The sequence below is a fragment of the Choristoneura fumiferana genome, chromosome 3, assembly GCF_025370935.1.
Source record: "Choristoneura fumiferana chromosome 3, NRCan_CFum_1, whole genome shotgun sequence".
NCBI lineage: Eukaryota > Metazoa > Arthropoda > Insecta > Lepidoptera > Tortricidae > Choristoneura > Choristoneura fumiferana.
This window is the reverse complement of record NC_133474.1, coordinates 14,519,101-14,534,420: the sequence shown is the minus strand read 5'-3', so window position 1 is coordinate 14,534,420 and position 15,320 is coordinate 14,519,101. Positions and strand designations below refer to the sequence as shown.

At 37.7% G+C, this 15,320-nt stretch overlaps 1 protein-coding gene across 1 annotated transcript in view; it reads left to right on the top strand.

The window, feature by feature from the left end:
• The window catches only part of LOC141426691 (E3 ubiquitin-protein ligase MIB1-like), a 297,594-nt gene that overhangs the window by 105,407 nt on the left and 176,867 nt on the right, over nt 1–15,320 (top strand). Inside the window, 1 exon segment of the mRNA XM_074085800.1 lies at nt 10,149–10,300. Coding sequence (XP_073941901.1) covers nt 10,149–10,300 — 152 coding nt within the window.

Sequence of the window (15,320 nt, the reverse complement as noted above, 5' to 3'; positions counted from 1 at the left end):
TAGCTATTAAAATCTCGTGCCTTCATTGGGCCTCGGGGCTTGCCGACTACGCGGACTTACTCGACTTTACGATCCCTCATTATCATTCTGTAACATATAAATAAAATTGTATTATTTGGATATTTAAAAAAAATACTATTAATATTTACCAACTTTAAATGTCAATAACTTCAATGCGGCACTGTTCGAGACATCTTTAAAGACGCTGTTTCTTCCTGAATTAAATCTTAGACTAGGACTTTAAAAAAAAGGTAGAAGGAATTCGATCTTCCGCTCTGGCCGCTCGCGGCAGGGAAATTGTATGAAATTCCATTACTGTATTAGTTTAATAAGGAAGAACTTCGCAGACTATGGTTGCGACAGATATGCGGACATTTCCGAGCATATTGGAGAAAATATAATTAATAATCTAAATACACTGGTCACTCACGTAGTGACCCGTAATTGACCCATTAGTTATGGCTCACAACCGGTCCAATTGAGAACCAGGTGGTGGTGGTGGTGGTGGTGGTGGTTTCACCTAATTCGGTTAAAAATTTTAATATCCTCAAAATAACGCATATTAACTGTTGGTTCTTGCTCTCTGAAATTTTAGAGCTGTAAGTGTTGGTTAGCGCAAGAATTTTCATTATAATAAATTCCAACGTGAAACTACTGACCGAACTATCAAGCGTCCATTACACATATAGATAACATTTCGTATACACGTCCTTTGATATTCTGTTATAGTGATGACTGTTGACCCCATGTAGATTTCCTCCCACATTACCGGCACCTGTGCACTAGCCGCAGCAGTAGAAAAAGCCCTCTCGTCGTAATCTCGATCAGCGAACTCTCACCTCTCTTTTATTCTTCCAGTAAATACTTTTTGCACAAAACGACACGCCGATATTGCTGAATGTAGGTACGCAAGCTGTTATCAAAATGGTAACCGTAAATCTGACACCAACTTCCTAGTAAGCATTCTGACGGTGTAATCTAAGTATACGACGTTTGAATTCTAGATCGGGGTTTTAACTGAGGAATTTAAAACGCGCTAGAAGTACGCGAAGGATGAACGCGCGGCACACGACGCCGGCAGCTCTCGGCGCTAAATCTCGCAGAGTACATTAAACGTTTTCCGATATCGAAAGCACAAGCTCTCGCCGCGGCTGTGGTCCAGTTGAATAACAAAGAACTGCGTGGTACGGGTATTGAAGCACTAATGGACTGTGGGATTTATGAAGCTATCTCCAAGCTTTGTCACACTGCCCTTGTGTATATACTCACATATTTATAAACGTCCATCGAATAATTTCGGGTAGTTGAATGAGTGCCGCCTGAATATGGAGCTTATACCTACGATTGCGACGTCGACGCTTAATTCCATATTATCAATCATCAACTGTTTGATCGTATACAGAGCTTAGTCGTTAAAAAATACATGATAGTCCAATGTTGTAAACAAAAAAAAATATAACAAAAAATAGAACCGACTACAAAAAATCCATGAAAATATTTTTCTACCAGTCTGAAGTCAGTGCTTCAGCACGAGATAGCAGGAGTGGACCTAAAGTCGTCTACCTCACCTACATAGGAGTACCTACTTAAATATTAGGATTCAATCACTCCTGCTGGCTCGTGCTGAGGCACCGACTGGTAGAAAATGATTTTCATAGTTTTTTGTAGTCGGTTCTATTTTTTGTAGTAAATTTTTTTTTTCACGCTTTTTAGTGTAAATAATCTAAGATTCAATAGTAAACTATGTCAACTGCTCGACTCCTTTTACGAAAGATTACTTTTTCCAATGCAGAGACGTTCATTATTGAGGAGTCCTGGTGCTTCACCACCCCTTCCATTTCACCATATGCATTACAATAAGCATAAATTGCTTAGCAACTGTGATAAAGTAATTTAAATTCAACCCGTGAAGTACTTGTTATTGAGTACTAGCTCTGTTGGTCAATCGTGGTTTTCATCATCAGTTCTACTTCACCAAAGATGATTTTCAAGAGCAAATGCACGAGTTACCACTAAATAATATCCAAATTACCGTAGGTGTCCCTACAATATCTGAAGAGTTCCCTCGATTTCCTTAGAATCCAATCATCAGATCCCGATTTGGTGCTTATGGGACCTAATTGAAGGCATTCCTTTCCTAGACCAATGTTTTTTTTTAAATCGGTTCGTAAACTTCGAGCTAGTACGTACCTAGAAAAATATTTTTAAGGGTTCAGTTCCATTTTTTGTTATTTTTTTGGAGTCGGTTTTACTTTTTTTGTTAAAAAATTTCTTTATTTCTCACTTTTTAGTGATTCTTAGCCAAAGTACATCTTACAACGATTCCATTAAGCCCAAACACGACTTAGTTACGTTGTTTTATAACAGAGTTCCGTTGCCTACCTTCTGGCTTCAGCATCAGATCAGTTCGAAAGAATCATTAACTTAAAACTTATTCTTAGTCGCTTATCTAGGTATATTAATCATGACCGTTTATAGACGAGCGAGCATTACTTAGCTTTGATGAGTATCATTGGTCATCTACGGTCTTCTTCATCAGGTCCAGGTTACCAAATGATACTTTCTGAATGTAAATGCTCATCTTAATGCTTAAAATGCCAAAATCTCCGTAGGTGTGCCTATAAAATTTGAGGTTTGCCCTCGATTTCCCTAGGATCCCATCATCAGATCTTGAGTTGGTGGCAATGGGACCACCACAGAAAAATACCCTTCCGAATAAAAAAAGAATTTTGAAAATCGGTCCACAATTGACTGAGTAATCGGTGAAAATACATAAAAAAAATACAAACATTGGAACATAGAACCTCATAGTTCATTGACATAGAACCTCCTCCTTTTTGAAGTCTGTTAAAAAATACAACCGAATCGATAACCTGCTCCTCCTTTTTTTAAGTCGGTTAAAAATTGCACTAAATTAATAAGCTAAGTGCTGCACGGCTGCAATGCTGTAAATTGCTTACTTTTTGCTTCTTTAATATTGTGTGTCGAATTTTCACAAATTTATGAATTCACCGGACGCTCAATGCTGGCAAATTTCCACATTACGATCCTCGAACGGATGCCCGATAAATATGTTTTAATATAACTTTATGGAACCATAAATAGATAATAATATTCTTATTTGCACTTTTTCTGGAAGTACGTAATAGCTATAGTTTCTAGGTATATTTTTTGTATCACTGTATTATTTGTGACTTGAGCGAGAGACATTTTTGTGGTAAGATTAGAATCAAAAAGGATAAAATTTTGCTGTGGTCATAAATAGGGGTAATGTTCAACGAGATTCTACTACTTTGCGTTCTGTGTATTGTTATATTGAAACGGGATTTGAATGTAAATGGGTGGGTACGGGCTGGCGTCACTAAAACTTTAGTCACTAGTCACACTATGTAACTAAGAGTATGGCATTCGGCAGATATCTGTCAGGTTCGTGGCTAGCGGTTTGTACTGGTTTACGAACTGTCAAAAAAGCTTCTGAATTAAATGAGACAAGATTGTCATCAAATGCAAGCATAATATGTCATGAAAATGATCACATATATATCTATTTTATTTTATTTTATTTTATGTATAAATAAAAAGTAGTTGAAGAAGTATATGTTCGCGTATGGCTAAATAACGACTGCACGTATTTGCATAAGTATTTTTATGTTGTGTTTGTAACTGTTAGGTAAAAGCTTGTATGAAATAAAATGTTTGAAAAATCCAATTTAAAGATCTGCACACAAAAAGAGAGTGAGTGAGAAGGTGCATGCAAGGTAGATTTAGTCTCATTTTTGTCATTAGTATACCCCTGTTAAGTTGGGGCGGGCAGCTAGCTTCAAAAATTTAATAGCAATAATTAGCTATGTAGTAAGTCTGAGTATCTGATGATTTAGCGATCGCTATATATCTCGCGTGACTTTAGCTGAGCTAAGTCAGCGTGATCGGTTTTGGTCTGCAGCGGGGCGGCGCGCGCTAGCTCCGATGCCGCGCTATATGGCCCGTGAATAATCCTCCCGTAATACCCGACTTAATGGGTTGGAATTTAACAATTAGTTGTTTTCTTTCTGCCTCGTCAATGATGAAGCTTTGCCTGGATATTACGGAATGGCGAGGGTTTTTGTTTACGGCTTCTGTTCATCATATTTAACTTTTAATCTTTTTATTAGGTTTATTGGTAAACCCGCTTGAATGCGCCATTATCAGACCCTGGATACCATTCTTGTTCAAAGTACGCACTAAGACTATTCTAACAAGTCCTAACACGGATAGGTTTCGTTGTTGTATCTTGGAATTCCAATGTCTGGCTTAGGGTTCCATCCACAAATCAGTTGGATGGCACCATATTTTATATTATCATCAAAATTGTATTGTATTGTAACTCTTTATTGTACATAAAACATATGAAAATTACAGTTTGAAAGAGAAAGAGATGAACAAAGGGATCTCTTACAGTAAACCTACTTACGCATACTTAATTGCCAAGTTTATGCAAATACCAAGTAAAAAGTGGGTGAAAATTAAGTTCAAAAATTCAGTTATGGACATAGATATATAGTTACAATTGAAGCTAAAAAAAGCATGTTAAATAAACGGATACAAAGTCAACATTTTAAGAAAATGTACCTCTTTGTAAGGGTAGTTTAATTATCATACATATTATGTATTGTAGAACAACAACATTAAACAAACAAACAACGACACCTGCGCCGTATTAAATTAATCGTATATTATCCGCTCAGCAATTCGTATCCAATAACTTTCCCCGTATCTCGCGCCCTGGGCGTTCTTCGGCATAATTAGTAGATATAACTTGTAATCACAAACGTTCATATTCGCCCAAAACCGCTACGCTGCGAGATTTTGCTGTCGTTTTTCATGAGCAGCACTTACTTTTAGTGCTTACATTAATTCTGCTGATAAACCAGTCACCCTTTGTTCGTCAACAATAATGCGACGACTGCTTGGCATTTTAATCAAGGCTGACGAATTTTTAACGTTGGGCAGGCAGGTAGATCGTGGAGTAGGAGCGCGGCGCGGCGATATCAGGCCGACATCGGGCGCGGCGTCCCCGCCGCTCGCCGCGGCCGCCTGCCTGGGGTCGCCCACTTTACTTCCCGGCTTGCCGCGTTGTTCTTATCTTTGAGTAATTACCTTGTTGTTTTGTGTTTGTTATTTCCAGAGAAGCGAACCACTTGCCCTTTTATTTTTATATGTGGTAAACGTGTAAAGTGGTTTCCTCTTTCCCGGTTTTCCCCTCATTTTGGAATTATTTTATTGCGTTCACCTACTATATAGATTTCCACAAAATGTGTGTTGTGTTGCCAGCCCTACAGTTTTAACTGTAAATTTACAGTTTTTTGGAAATTCTCTCAGTTTTTAGTTTAGGCCTCAAAACCTACAGTTTTTTATTTAAGATGCTGGCGTCATCTATTTTATTTGCTACGTAGTCCGTACACTAAGCCAGCTCCAGTAAAATCTACTACTATCGGACCGGAGGTAAAATTGACAAATTGCATAGGTACCTTTATTGTCATAATAATGGGCTATTGTCAAGGCAAGCTTCGTCAAAAATTGCTAGTCACATGTAATGTAATGCTGGATTAGCATGGCAATACAAATTTTTAGATAAAACTAATTTTGTTTGACGTAGAATAAGTTCTTTGAGACTTTAGACCAGGCGTTTTCAACCTTTTGGTTTTAACGTTTCGTTTATCAAAGTTTCACGGCACACCAGTAAAAAATAGCCAAGTGTTAGTCGGACTGGCGCGTAGAGTACCGAAAGGGTTCCGTACAGTATGCCCATAATAATGTATAACATAACGGACAGCGTTGACACCTTTTGTAAGAGTCACATACACTTCGCGGCAATCGCAGCACAGCAAAATATATACGCGGCACACCAGTTGAAAACCTCTGCTTTAGACATTTAATTTGATTGAAACTTTTATGATTAGGTACATGATCCTTTTTGTTTTCAATTATTTCCCTATCATCCCATCATCCCAGCCTATATATGTCCCACTGCTGGGCCACAGGCCTCCTCTCAGAACAAGAGGGCTTGGGCCATAGTTCCCACGCAGGCCCAGTGCGGATCGCTTCGCAGGTTTGTGCAGGTTTCCTCACGATGTTTTCCTTCACTTCAAAGCCCGTGGTAAATTTCAAATGTAATTCCGCACATGAATTCCGAAAAACTCAGAGGTGCGAGCCGGCCGGTTCGAACCCACGACCCTCTGCTTGAGAGGTCAAACCACTAGGCCACCACGGCTTATCTTTCCACGGCGGTCTTTCCCTATAATGAATTTTATTTATTACTACAACATATACGAGTATTACTGTGATTAAATACTACAAAATAACAAAAAGATATAGGTGTAGATCTACTGTTTTTTATTTGATATTTACAGTTTTCTACAGGTTTTTTCCAAGCATATCTACAGTTTTACTCTATGATGGGGTTGGAAACACAAGTTACAGAAGCACAAAACACAGTGTAAGCCATGATTCGGCTACGAATGCTTTCCTTTTTCCGTTTCAAAATGACATACATTGCCCGCGCTCAATTTTCTTTTTGATCGTAATGGAGAAAGTTTCTACAGAGTCTTTATTTTCAGTCGCGTGGTAACCCATAAAAAAGTTTATAGAGGGAAAAGAGAATAGGAATCGTTTGCCAAACTTTCCGAGGCGCCGCGATAATTCAGTATATAATTAATTCATGTGCCACGTAACGACACTAACGCTCAAAAGAAACAGTTTCCGGTAGAGTGTCGAAAATTTATTATACCGTAAAAGTGTTGATTGGGAGCAGTACGTGTTAGGGCTATAAATGAAAATTTTCTCTCGGTGCGCTATGATGAGGCCGTAAAGTGGCATAATTTTCTTGCGGATGTGTCATTCGAGCGGCGCTCGTGGCTGCAGCTTATATGCACCTGCGGATATTACGTTCGGCGTAAATCAAATTTCTTACTTTTCCCTGGCACTTGTTACTGCGCTGCCTCGTCTCGGTATTTAAAGCTCATGCACAGCTGCACGTACACGATCTGACTTAATTATGGTGCTTTTACTAGGCTCTTGAACGACTTAACTACGTAACTCGGACATTTCCTACGGGCGAATGTTTTTTGTGTAAAGAAATTAAACTATGTAGAGAGCTATATAAGTAAACAAACGTTCTTCGTTTAAATTTGCGACAGTTTTCTATTTATTATTATTTGCGTATCTTACTATTCCTGGTTATTATTGGTCACATTCGGTTAAGTCCTTTTCACAAACATCGTCGTCATTTAATACATTTGCCCTATATTTTTTGTTTCCTTTTGGTCTAGCTAGGTGGTTGTAAAGGACAAAACTCGGAGTAAGTATTGTGTAGTGTTAGTATTTTATTTTGAACGTCTGGTACCTACAAAAGTGGGTACTTTGAGAAAAATGGTAACCGAATATACAAACACACTACCTATATATCGCTCATCCAGTAGAATATTGACATATTTACAAGAAAACAAGTTTTAGATTTTAAATTTACGGCTTTATCTTTAAATCAATATTTTATGTAATCGTCACAAAGCAATTGTGTCGATGTTCTGTTGGATGAGCGATATTATAAAAAAGAAAAAAGTAGTTTTAGCTACAACAAACTAACTATCTAGAATATCCATTTGTTATGATAAAAATCTGTAAACTTATTTTTCTATTTCAAAACTGGCCAAGTGCGTGTCGGGCCACGCGCATAATAGGGGTCAATATCAAGCTTTGATTGACTTTTGTTCATTTAGGTAGGTACTCGTAAAGCTGTGACAGTTTGCAGGTGCCATACATAAAATTAGTCCGGAATATTTCGGCAGGTAGGTAGTTGGGTGTTTTTCAGGATTTCTTAATGACAAATTTTCCCATATATTGCTCGATGTTCAAAGTACACCATAACCGTGATTCGTGCTGTTGTACATCATGAAAAGTATTTTTCTTCAAAAATACTTTAGGAAATTAATAAAAGTAAGTGTAAACTTGAAATTTCGTGCAATAATTTCGTTCGTCTTTGAATACATCGATTATATTAGCATTGACACGCTACACAATTCGTAGGGCGAGCGGATCATGAAATGAAAATGAAGTGAAAAATGTTCATTGCACAGCTAGTGGATAAACTTACATACCGACCCCCAAACTAGGTAATGACCTGAAGTACGTAATATAATTGCCACCTATAAGCCAATACAATTAATATTGAATGCTACCATTCGGTGCTAAATTACTCCATGTCTGCGGTCGCGCTTGCACTGAATTACCTACTGCTATACGTGAATAGCTGTCATATGCTTTGTCATATGGCTCATGGACGACGATGTATGACGTTATTTATTATGGTGGTTGACAAAGAGGATGTGACAGAAAATGTGGTAAAAAGTAAGCAAAGGTAGTTAGGTAGATAAGAGTAGATACACTCCTTGCCACAAATTCTGAAAGCGAGATTTTCGTGCCTTTGTACAGGTGCTATGTTTTACGCAAGGTGTTTTTAGGGTTCCGTATCTTGAGTGGCATAAACGGAAATCTTATAAGATTATCCGTTTCTCTGTGACGCTATTTTATCAGGGATGAGCGAAGTAATACGAAAATATTAAGTCTACTGTTTCTTCAAATTGTAAAAAACATATTTTTGAAGTCCACGTGATAAAAGGCGCTACATTTTCAAATTATACTTTTGTCAAATGCCGTCGCTATCAAAACCTAGCGTTAACGAGACCCTTTGACAGAGAATTATAAAATTCGCCAAAATAAAATCAACATAAGTTCAATGATTTCGGAGAAAATTGTTTGTGACAGATTAATAGACAGACACAGCTAAAAAAATATGTATTAAGCAAAGAGACAATCAACAACGATGGAATGCTGCCAGCTTCGTGGGCATCATGCCACGGGGACCTTTTTTGACCGACTTCAATTTAGCATTAAGTTTTTAAGTAGTACTAATTTAGTTTTTTTCTTCTGTTTAGTTTGCAATTTTACTGTATCTTTTAATTACTTATGTGAATCAACAAAATCACTCCTGATTAATTCGGAGCTTACAAGAAGTCAAACACAAAGTTATCTTTTTTTACAAAGTGGAATTTACGGATTTACGGGAGTGGAAAATACGTATGTTTGTTCTCGGGTCTTGGGTGTTTAATATGTATTTAAGTATGTATCTATCTATATAATTATATTTATCCGTTGCTTAGTACCCATAACACAAGCTTTACTAAGCTTACTTTGGGGCTATGTCAATTGGTGTGAATTGTCCCGTGATATTTATTTATTTATTTAATTTTAATTTTAAACGTGATACAAAATTTGTGTTTCAGTTAATGCGTTATATTGTCCAGTATTCACTGAGCTAGAAACATTAATTTTGTATCACGTTTAAAAATCACTTTGTAGATAAAACATTCTCATAGTGTCAGGCTCCGTTATACGACCTTACTCGACGGTCCAATACGGAGCTCATGAAGCGGAAATTCCAAATAGATATGTCCATTCATTAGGAATACGTTTGTTTTGTATCTATCTTCGCTAGTATGAGAGCGAAAATCATTCATCAGCCCGTTGCAAATTAATTGCGGAATGACAGAGCACAACGCTCGGTTCTCTTAATGCTCGCTCACAAAGCGAAACGGCTTGGGCGGCACCGTAGCGGCAGCCGCGCGGTACGCAGCAGCGGCGGTGATTATGATAATGACGCGGTGGCCGCGCTTTTTGCGCCGCTCGTCCTATATTACGGAACTCGACACCGTTTCTGATTTCGCCCGCCGCCCGGCAGCGCCCGGCACCGTCGAGCGCCTCGCTCGCCTTTCGCTGCTCGCCTTAACCACTCTCGGATGCTTATAAAATATGCAAGTCGCCATAATCCACGCCCTAAACGTCTTCTCCGACGCCTTAATTATTCATTCGGGTGGTTTGATGTTTTAGAAAATTGTCGCGGTGCTGAAGACGAGCGATGCTTTATAATTCAGAAGTCAAATGCTGTAGTAGCAGCTGCCGCCAGATTGATAGTATTGATATTCCCGTTCTTGCTCCTTAAGTTTCACTGGTTAATTAAATTCTTGGCCGTAACTTAGGATTACTCTGCCAGCGCTTCACAGTTCATAAACTGATTTTGCAATGTATTTTAAGGGGATTGCTTATAATTGTTACAGGACTCTGAAGGAGACACACCACTTCATGATGCAATATCCAAGAAGCGCGATGACATGTTGACGCTGCTGCTGGAGAATGGTGCCGACATGACTCTGACCAACAACAATGGTTTCAACGCCCTTCACCACGCCGCACTTCGAGGCAATCCCAGGTAGGTACTGTGCTTGAGTATACTTACTTGACGTAAAAACTTGAACATGAATAAGTTATATTTAATCCCCATTTAGCGATCCGAATAGGAAAGTTATTTATTGTAGGGAGCGTACTTATCTACGGGTAGCTTTATAACTTGGGCTTTATCTCAAATAAACATAACATAGCTTGTTGTCCGGCGCTGTCCCCGGGAGAATGGGTAGTTATGAGCGAGCCTGCCGCACAATAAAGTGCTTAACGGGTCTAATACCGCGCTTGGAGTGTGTGGTCTGCGCCTTATGTGGCGTCTTTATTGCTGTACAGCATATGCGTAGTCACCGACGACTAAATTAGTATTAGTTTGAAAAGAGTTGAAATGTATCTTTGTTGTGGCTCATTTTAACTAATATAATATAGCTGTTGTTTGCAACTTCTTCTGCGTCTCTCGGGAACTTTGCACTTTCCCCGAGATAAAAAAAATTAGCCTAAGTTAATCTGAAACAGTGCTGTTTTCTATTGAATGATTTTTAAACTTGCTTTAGTAGTTCCATTCATACAAAGAAACAAACGCATAAAGTTTACCTTCTTAGTATTATAATATAAATTATCTATCTAATTATTGCAACCCTCATAGCGCCCGTCTTCGAACATAGGCCTCTTCTCTACTTTTCCAGTCTTGGCTATCCTAATGATAAATCATACATAAATATAATAATGATGGACTTAAAATAATATAGATGGTTTTTTGGTATAAGCTCGTTGCCGCTATGTTGCTGCTACGTTTTTTTTAGAACTGCATAGGTGCGTAGGTTTTTCAATAATTTTCAAACTAAACTGTAAACAGCTTTCAGACACTGCGCTGGGGTAGCTAGCTAGGGGTGCAAATAGAACCGAAGCGCGAGCCAATTGCTTTTAACTTCTGAAGTTTTAATTCTCGGCATAATGGATTGCTCAAAGCCAAGAGCAAATGGCATATAAAGTAGTACTTGCATACGGCGTATTATGTTTTGTTAGATGATAAGTGTTTTTAAATGTGCTTACTGTGTTAATGGTTCTTATACCCACTAATACAAATTTTCTTTCATTTAACACATCACAGGTATATCCATTTTATTTAGTTTCTGTACGGTACTATGCCATTGAATTTTCAGACATTCCTCTAACCACAATTTATAAACTCAATAATGAGTTTTATCTACCGTCACAATGGGCTACTGAACGACCTCATGCTATACAAAAGTAATCGTTAAAAGGTCTATGTTTCAAAAATGGATTGGAGAGCGCAAGAATAATGAATCTCCGCTGGTGAATCGTGCGTGAAGCGGTTTATTTGTGGAGGGTCGGTCGGAGACGGAGGCAGAGGCGACGGAACCGCCCGAGCCTTCGGCCTCGGCTCGGCCGCGCACCGGCCGCCCACATTTATTCAAGTCACGCGACGCGTCCCAGGGAAATAATACGAAATGTGGCTACGTGACCGGTTCATTATGCGGCGGCGCAGAGCAGCCCGAGCGGTCACCTCCGTCGCCGTCGGCTACTTTTTCATGTGTCCGTCCGAGCCGCATATTACAAACAGCCAAACGTGCCTCGGCATCCGAACCTTACTGGATTCCTTTTTAAATCACTATTAGTTCATGCTCTTGGGCCCTGTACGGATTTATTCAACCGCTTGGAAACTACTTAAGAATATCTTTGCCTAGTAAGTGATTCGCGGAATGCTTATTTTATGAGCGGAAATTCTTATTTAAACGAGTTTCACTTCTTGCTTGGGGTACTTTTGGTTTCTTTGGTAAAGCAGACGATACAATTGCAGATAAATATATATTGCTCCAATCCCTTTTAAACAAATTAATATGAAAGTTGTGAAAAGCTCGTTTAAACTCTTAGATTGTTGTTTAACGGTAATCGAATTTAAGATTGCCGTAAAACGTTCCAGATTTTATCGTGGAATGAGAAGTCGCTCGCGACTTTTCCCATTCGACAAAAACGTTCGTTTCCCCCTTGAGATGTAAAATCGTTTTATTTTATTACTTCCGCAGTATATCGTTATGTCAGGAGCGCCTATCCTCTTCGGTTCGGAAAGTTCTTATAGTATAAAAAGTCGGAGGAATTTAATCCGTCGACTTTGGAATCTTCCTATTACAAAAACTTAGTTATAGCAAGTAAAAACATTACAAGGCCTTACTGTTTTAGTAACGTATTTTATCTATCGAGTTTGGTATTGTATTGATGCTTGAGCTGAACTTCTTGTGCTAATGAAATTAAATAAGGGATAAAGCAGAGGAGACAGGTCGCGGGGCGCGGGCGGGCTCCCGGCGCGGGGCTCCGTCATTACGTCTGATTAGAAACAGTTATCTCGCGCGGTTATCGTTACAGCTCCCCTAACGAGCCCTTGTAAAACTTCTATGGCAATTTCGCGATACATTACCGGAATACGATAAGCTTCCGGTTAAGTATCCTCGTAAATTAGCTTCGTGTCTAACCATACGAATACGCTCCATTGATTGCGAAAACTTTTGATCCTTTATTAGCATAGAGTGAGACGTCAGCCAAGAGCTATTATGCGTTTGTAGTTGTGTTTTCACTTAATAATAATAAAAACATATTTAAGAATCTTAATTTATGTTTTACTTGCGACCTGTCCTGGCTTACAACTTTGAACTTTGCAACTGTGCAATTTTAAAAAAAGAATCTAGAGTATCTATGTATGTACAACTCTTTATTGTACAAAAACACATAAATTTTCCAGATGTACAAAAACTAAAGTCTAAAATAAAGGTTCATGATTTATGATGCTTTTTAAAGTCCGTAACTAAAGTATTTCTAAAACTATATTTAGCAAAAAAAGGTTAAAAAAGTTAGTTTCTATAATTTATCTTTATATGTCTTATGTCAACTCATCAAGTTTGTAATTTTTACAATATGTCCCTATAAACAATGACTGTTAAGTTATATTAGTTATGTACAAAAAAAGCTTGAAAAATGAAAAAAATAGGATAAAAGTATTATATTTATGTTTAGTAGTTTTAATCAATGAACTAAGTCGTTTGTCGAAGTTAATGGAAATATGCATATTAATAAAAGGGTATGATTTCATCGATCACCTAATAAATAATATTTGCTCCTAAAATAGTAGATCTGTCACGTAAATTGAATTACCAAATTATATTAAATTATATTAAACTTAAATATTAATTAAAAATTACTTGGAAATAATATCGATCATCAAATAATTATATTGGATTTCAAAATAATAAAAGTGTCATCAAAACTGAATCACCAAACAATAATTTTTTTTTAACTTAAAATTAATTTTTAATCACTGAAAAATAATTTTATCAAATTACGTGGCAGCCATGCGGTTGTCCCTTTCTCTAGCCTTACGTTTCCGAGACAGATTTATTATTTTCATGATCAAACTATAATCTAAGATTCAGGTTTACATTAATCTGATGACTCATTCTTAGATTAATATGATGACTAATATATTTCTTGGGGACAGATATCCCCTTTTCATAGTTTGATTGTACCTATTATTTGTGATGTGATGTACCTATAACTTGTAAACTATCTATTGAAGAAATATATTTTAATTTAAAATGATCTAAGTCTTCATATATATAAGTAAGTATGTACGTGCACCCATAGAGACAGACAGCGGCGTACGGCTTTGTGTTATGCTTTATAAGGAAACTAGCTTTTGCCCGCGGCTCCGACCGCGTGGTAGTCGGTAATCGCGCGCGGTTCCCTCGGGAACTGTGCATTTTTCCGCGATAAAAAGTAGCTTATGTCACTCTCGGGCCTATAAACTATCTCTATGCCAAAAATCACGTCGACCCGTCGCTCCTTTACGGCGTGAAAGACGGACAAACACACAAACATACAAACACACTTTCGCATTTATAATATTAAGTATGGATTTACTCCTACATAAATATCTATGTCGTCGTTTTGTTATCACTATCAGTTACGCGTTGCAAGTAAATTACAGATGTGCAAGTTGCAGAAAGTTCCCAAAAAGTTGGTAAGGTTCTCGGAAATTTCTGGATTTTTTTACATAAATATAAGAAATTTAAATTTAAGAAACGGAAAGTTTCAATCCCCATACAAAATTGTGAGAAGTTTCCAAAACTTTCCCATATGAAAAACTAGAGTTTACCCGCGGCTTCATACGCGTGAATCATTAGATACAGCAGTTGAATTTAAATTCCGAGATTTTACAAAATGTCCGTGGGAATTCCCGAAAATTACATAGTGGTTTTCATTGACATTGCATTGAAAGCCACTATGCCAAATTTCGTGACTCTAAGCCCAACGGTTGTTATTTCGAGATTTTATCCCTATCCCGTGAGAATATCGGGATAAAAAGTAGCCTTTATGTTATTCCAGGTGCCCAGCTATCTACATACCAAATTTCATCTAAATCCGTCCAACCGTTTTAGTAACAAACACACACACACACACACAAACTTTCGCAATTATAATATTAGTAAGATTCAGCAATTTTGGAAAGTTTCCTTCGGCACATCAGTAAAGTAAATAGATCGGAGGAGGTATGCTACGAGTTATTCGTAGCTCTGCTACGGCGTAGCAGCAGTAGATAAAACGCGATTGTGTTTATAATAATTTGGCTATAAAAATATTATGCTACTTTACTTCCCGACATTTCTGTACACAAAATGTGTAAGATACAATCACGCATGGGTGACGACCCAACGGTACACTTGCGTGAACACATGATGTCACATGTCCAGACTCCCAGACACAAAAAAATAACGTTGTACTCGTAACAGCGAATACTAACTAATAATTGTTTCTACTTTTTCTTCGCTTCTGCATAGAAATTCTTTTACTTAGCCGGCGGGAAATTTTTAAGTAATGAATACCTATTATCAATTTTCATCTCATTATATTCTATTGTTATATCTATAAGAACCGAAAACTAAGAAAAATAATTAAAAACCATGCAATTAATTGAGGAACTGATATTAATTATTTGCAGGGGTTTTGTTTGCACAGCGTTCCTTTGAATTTTGTCGTGA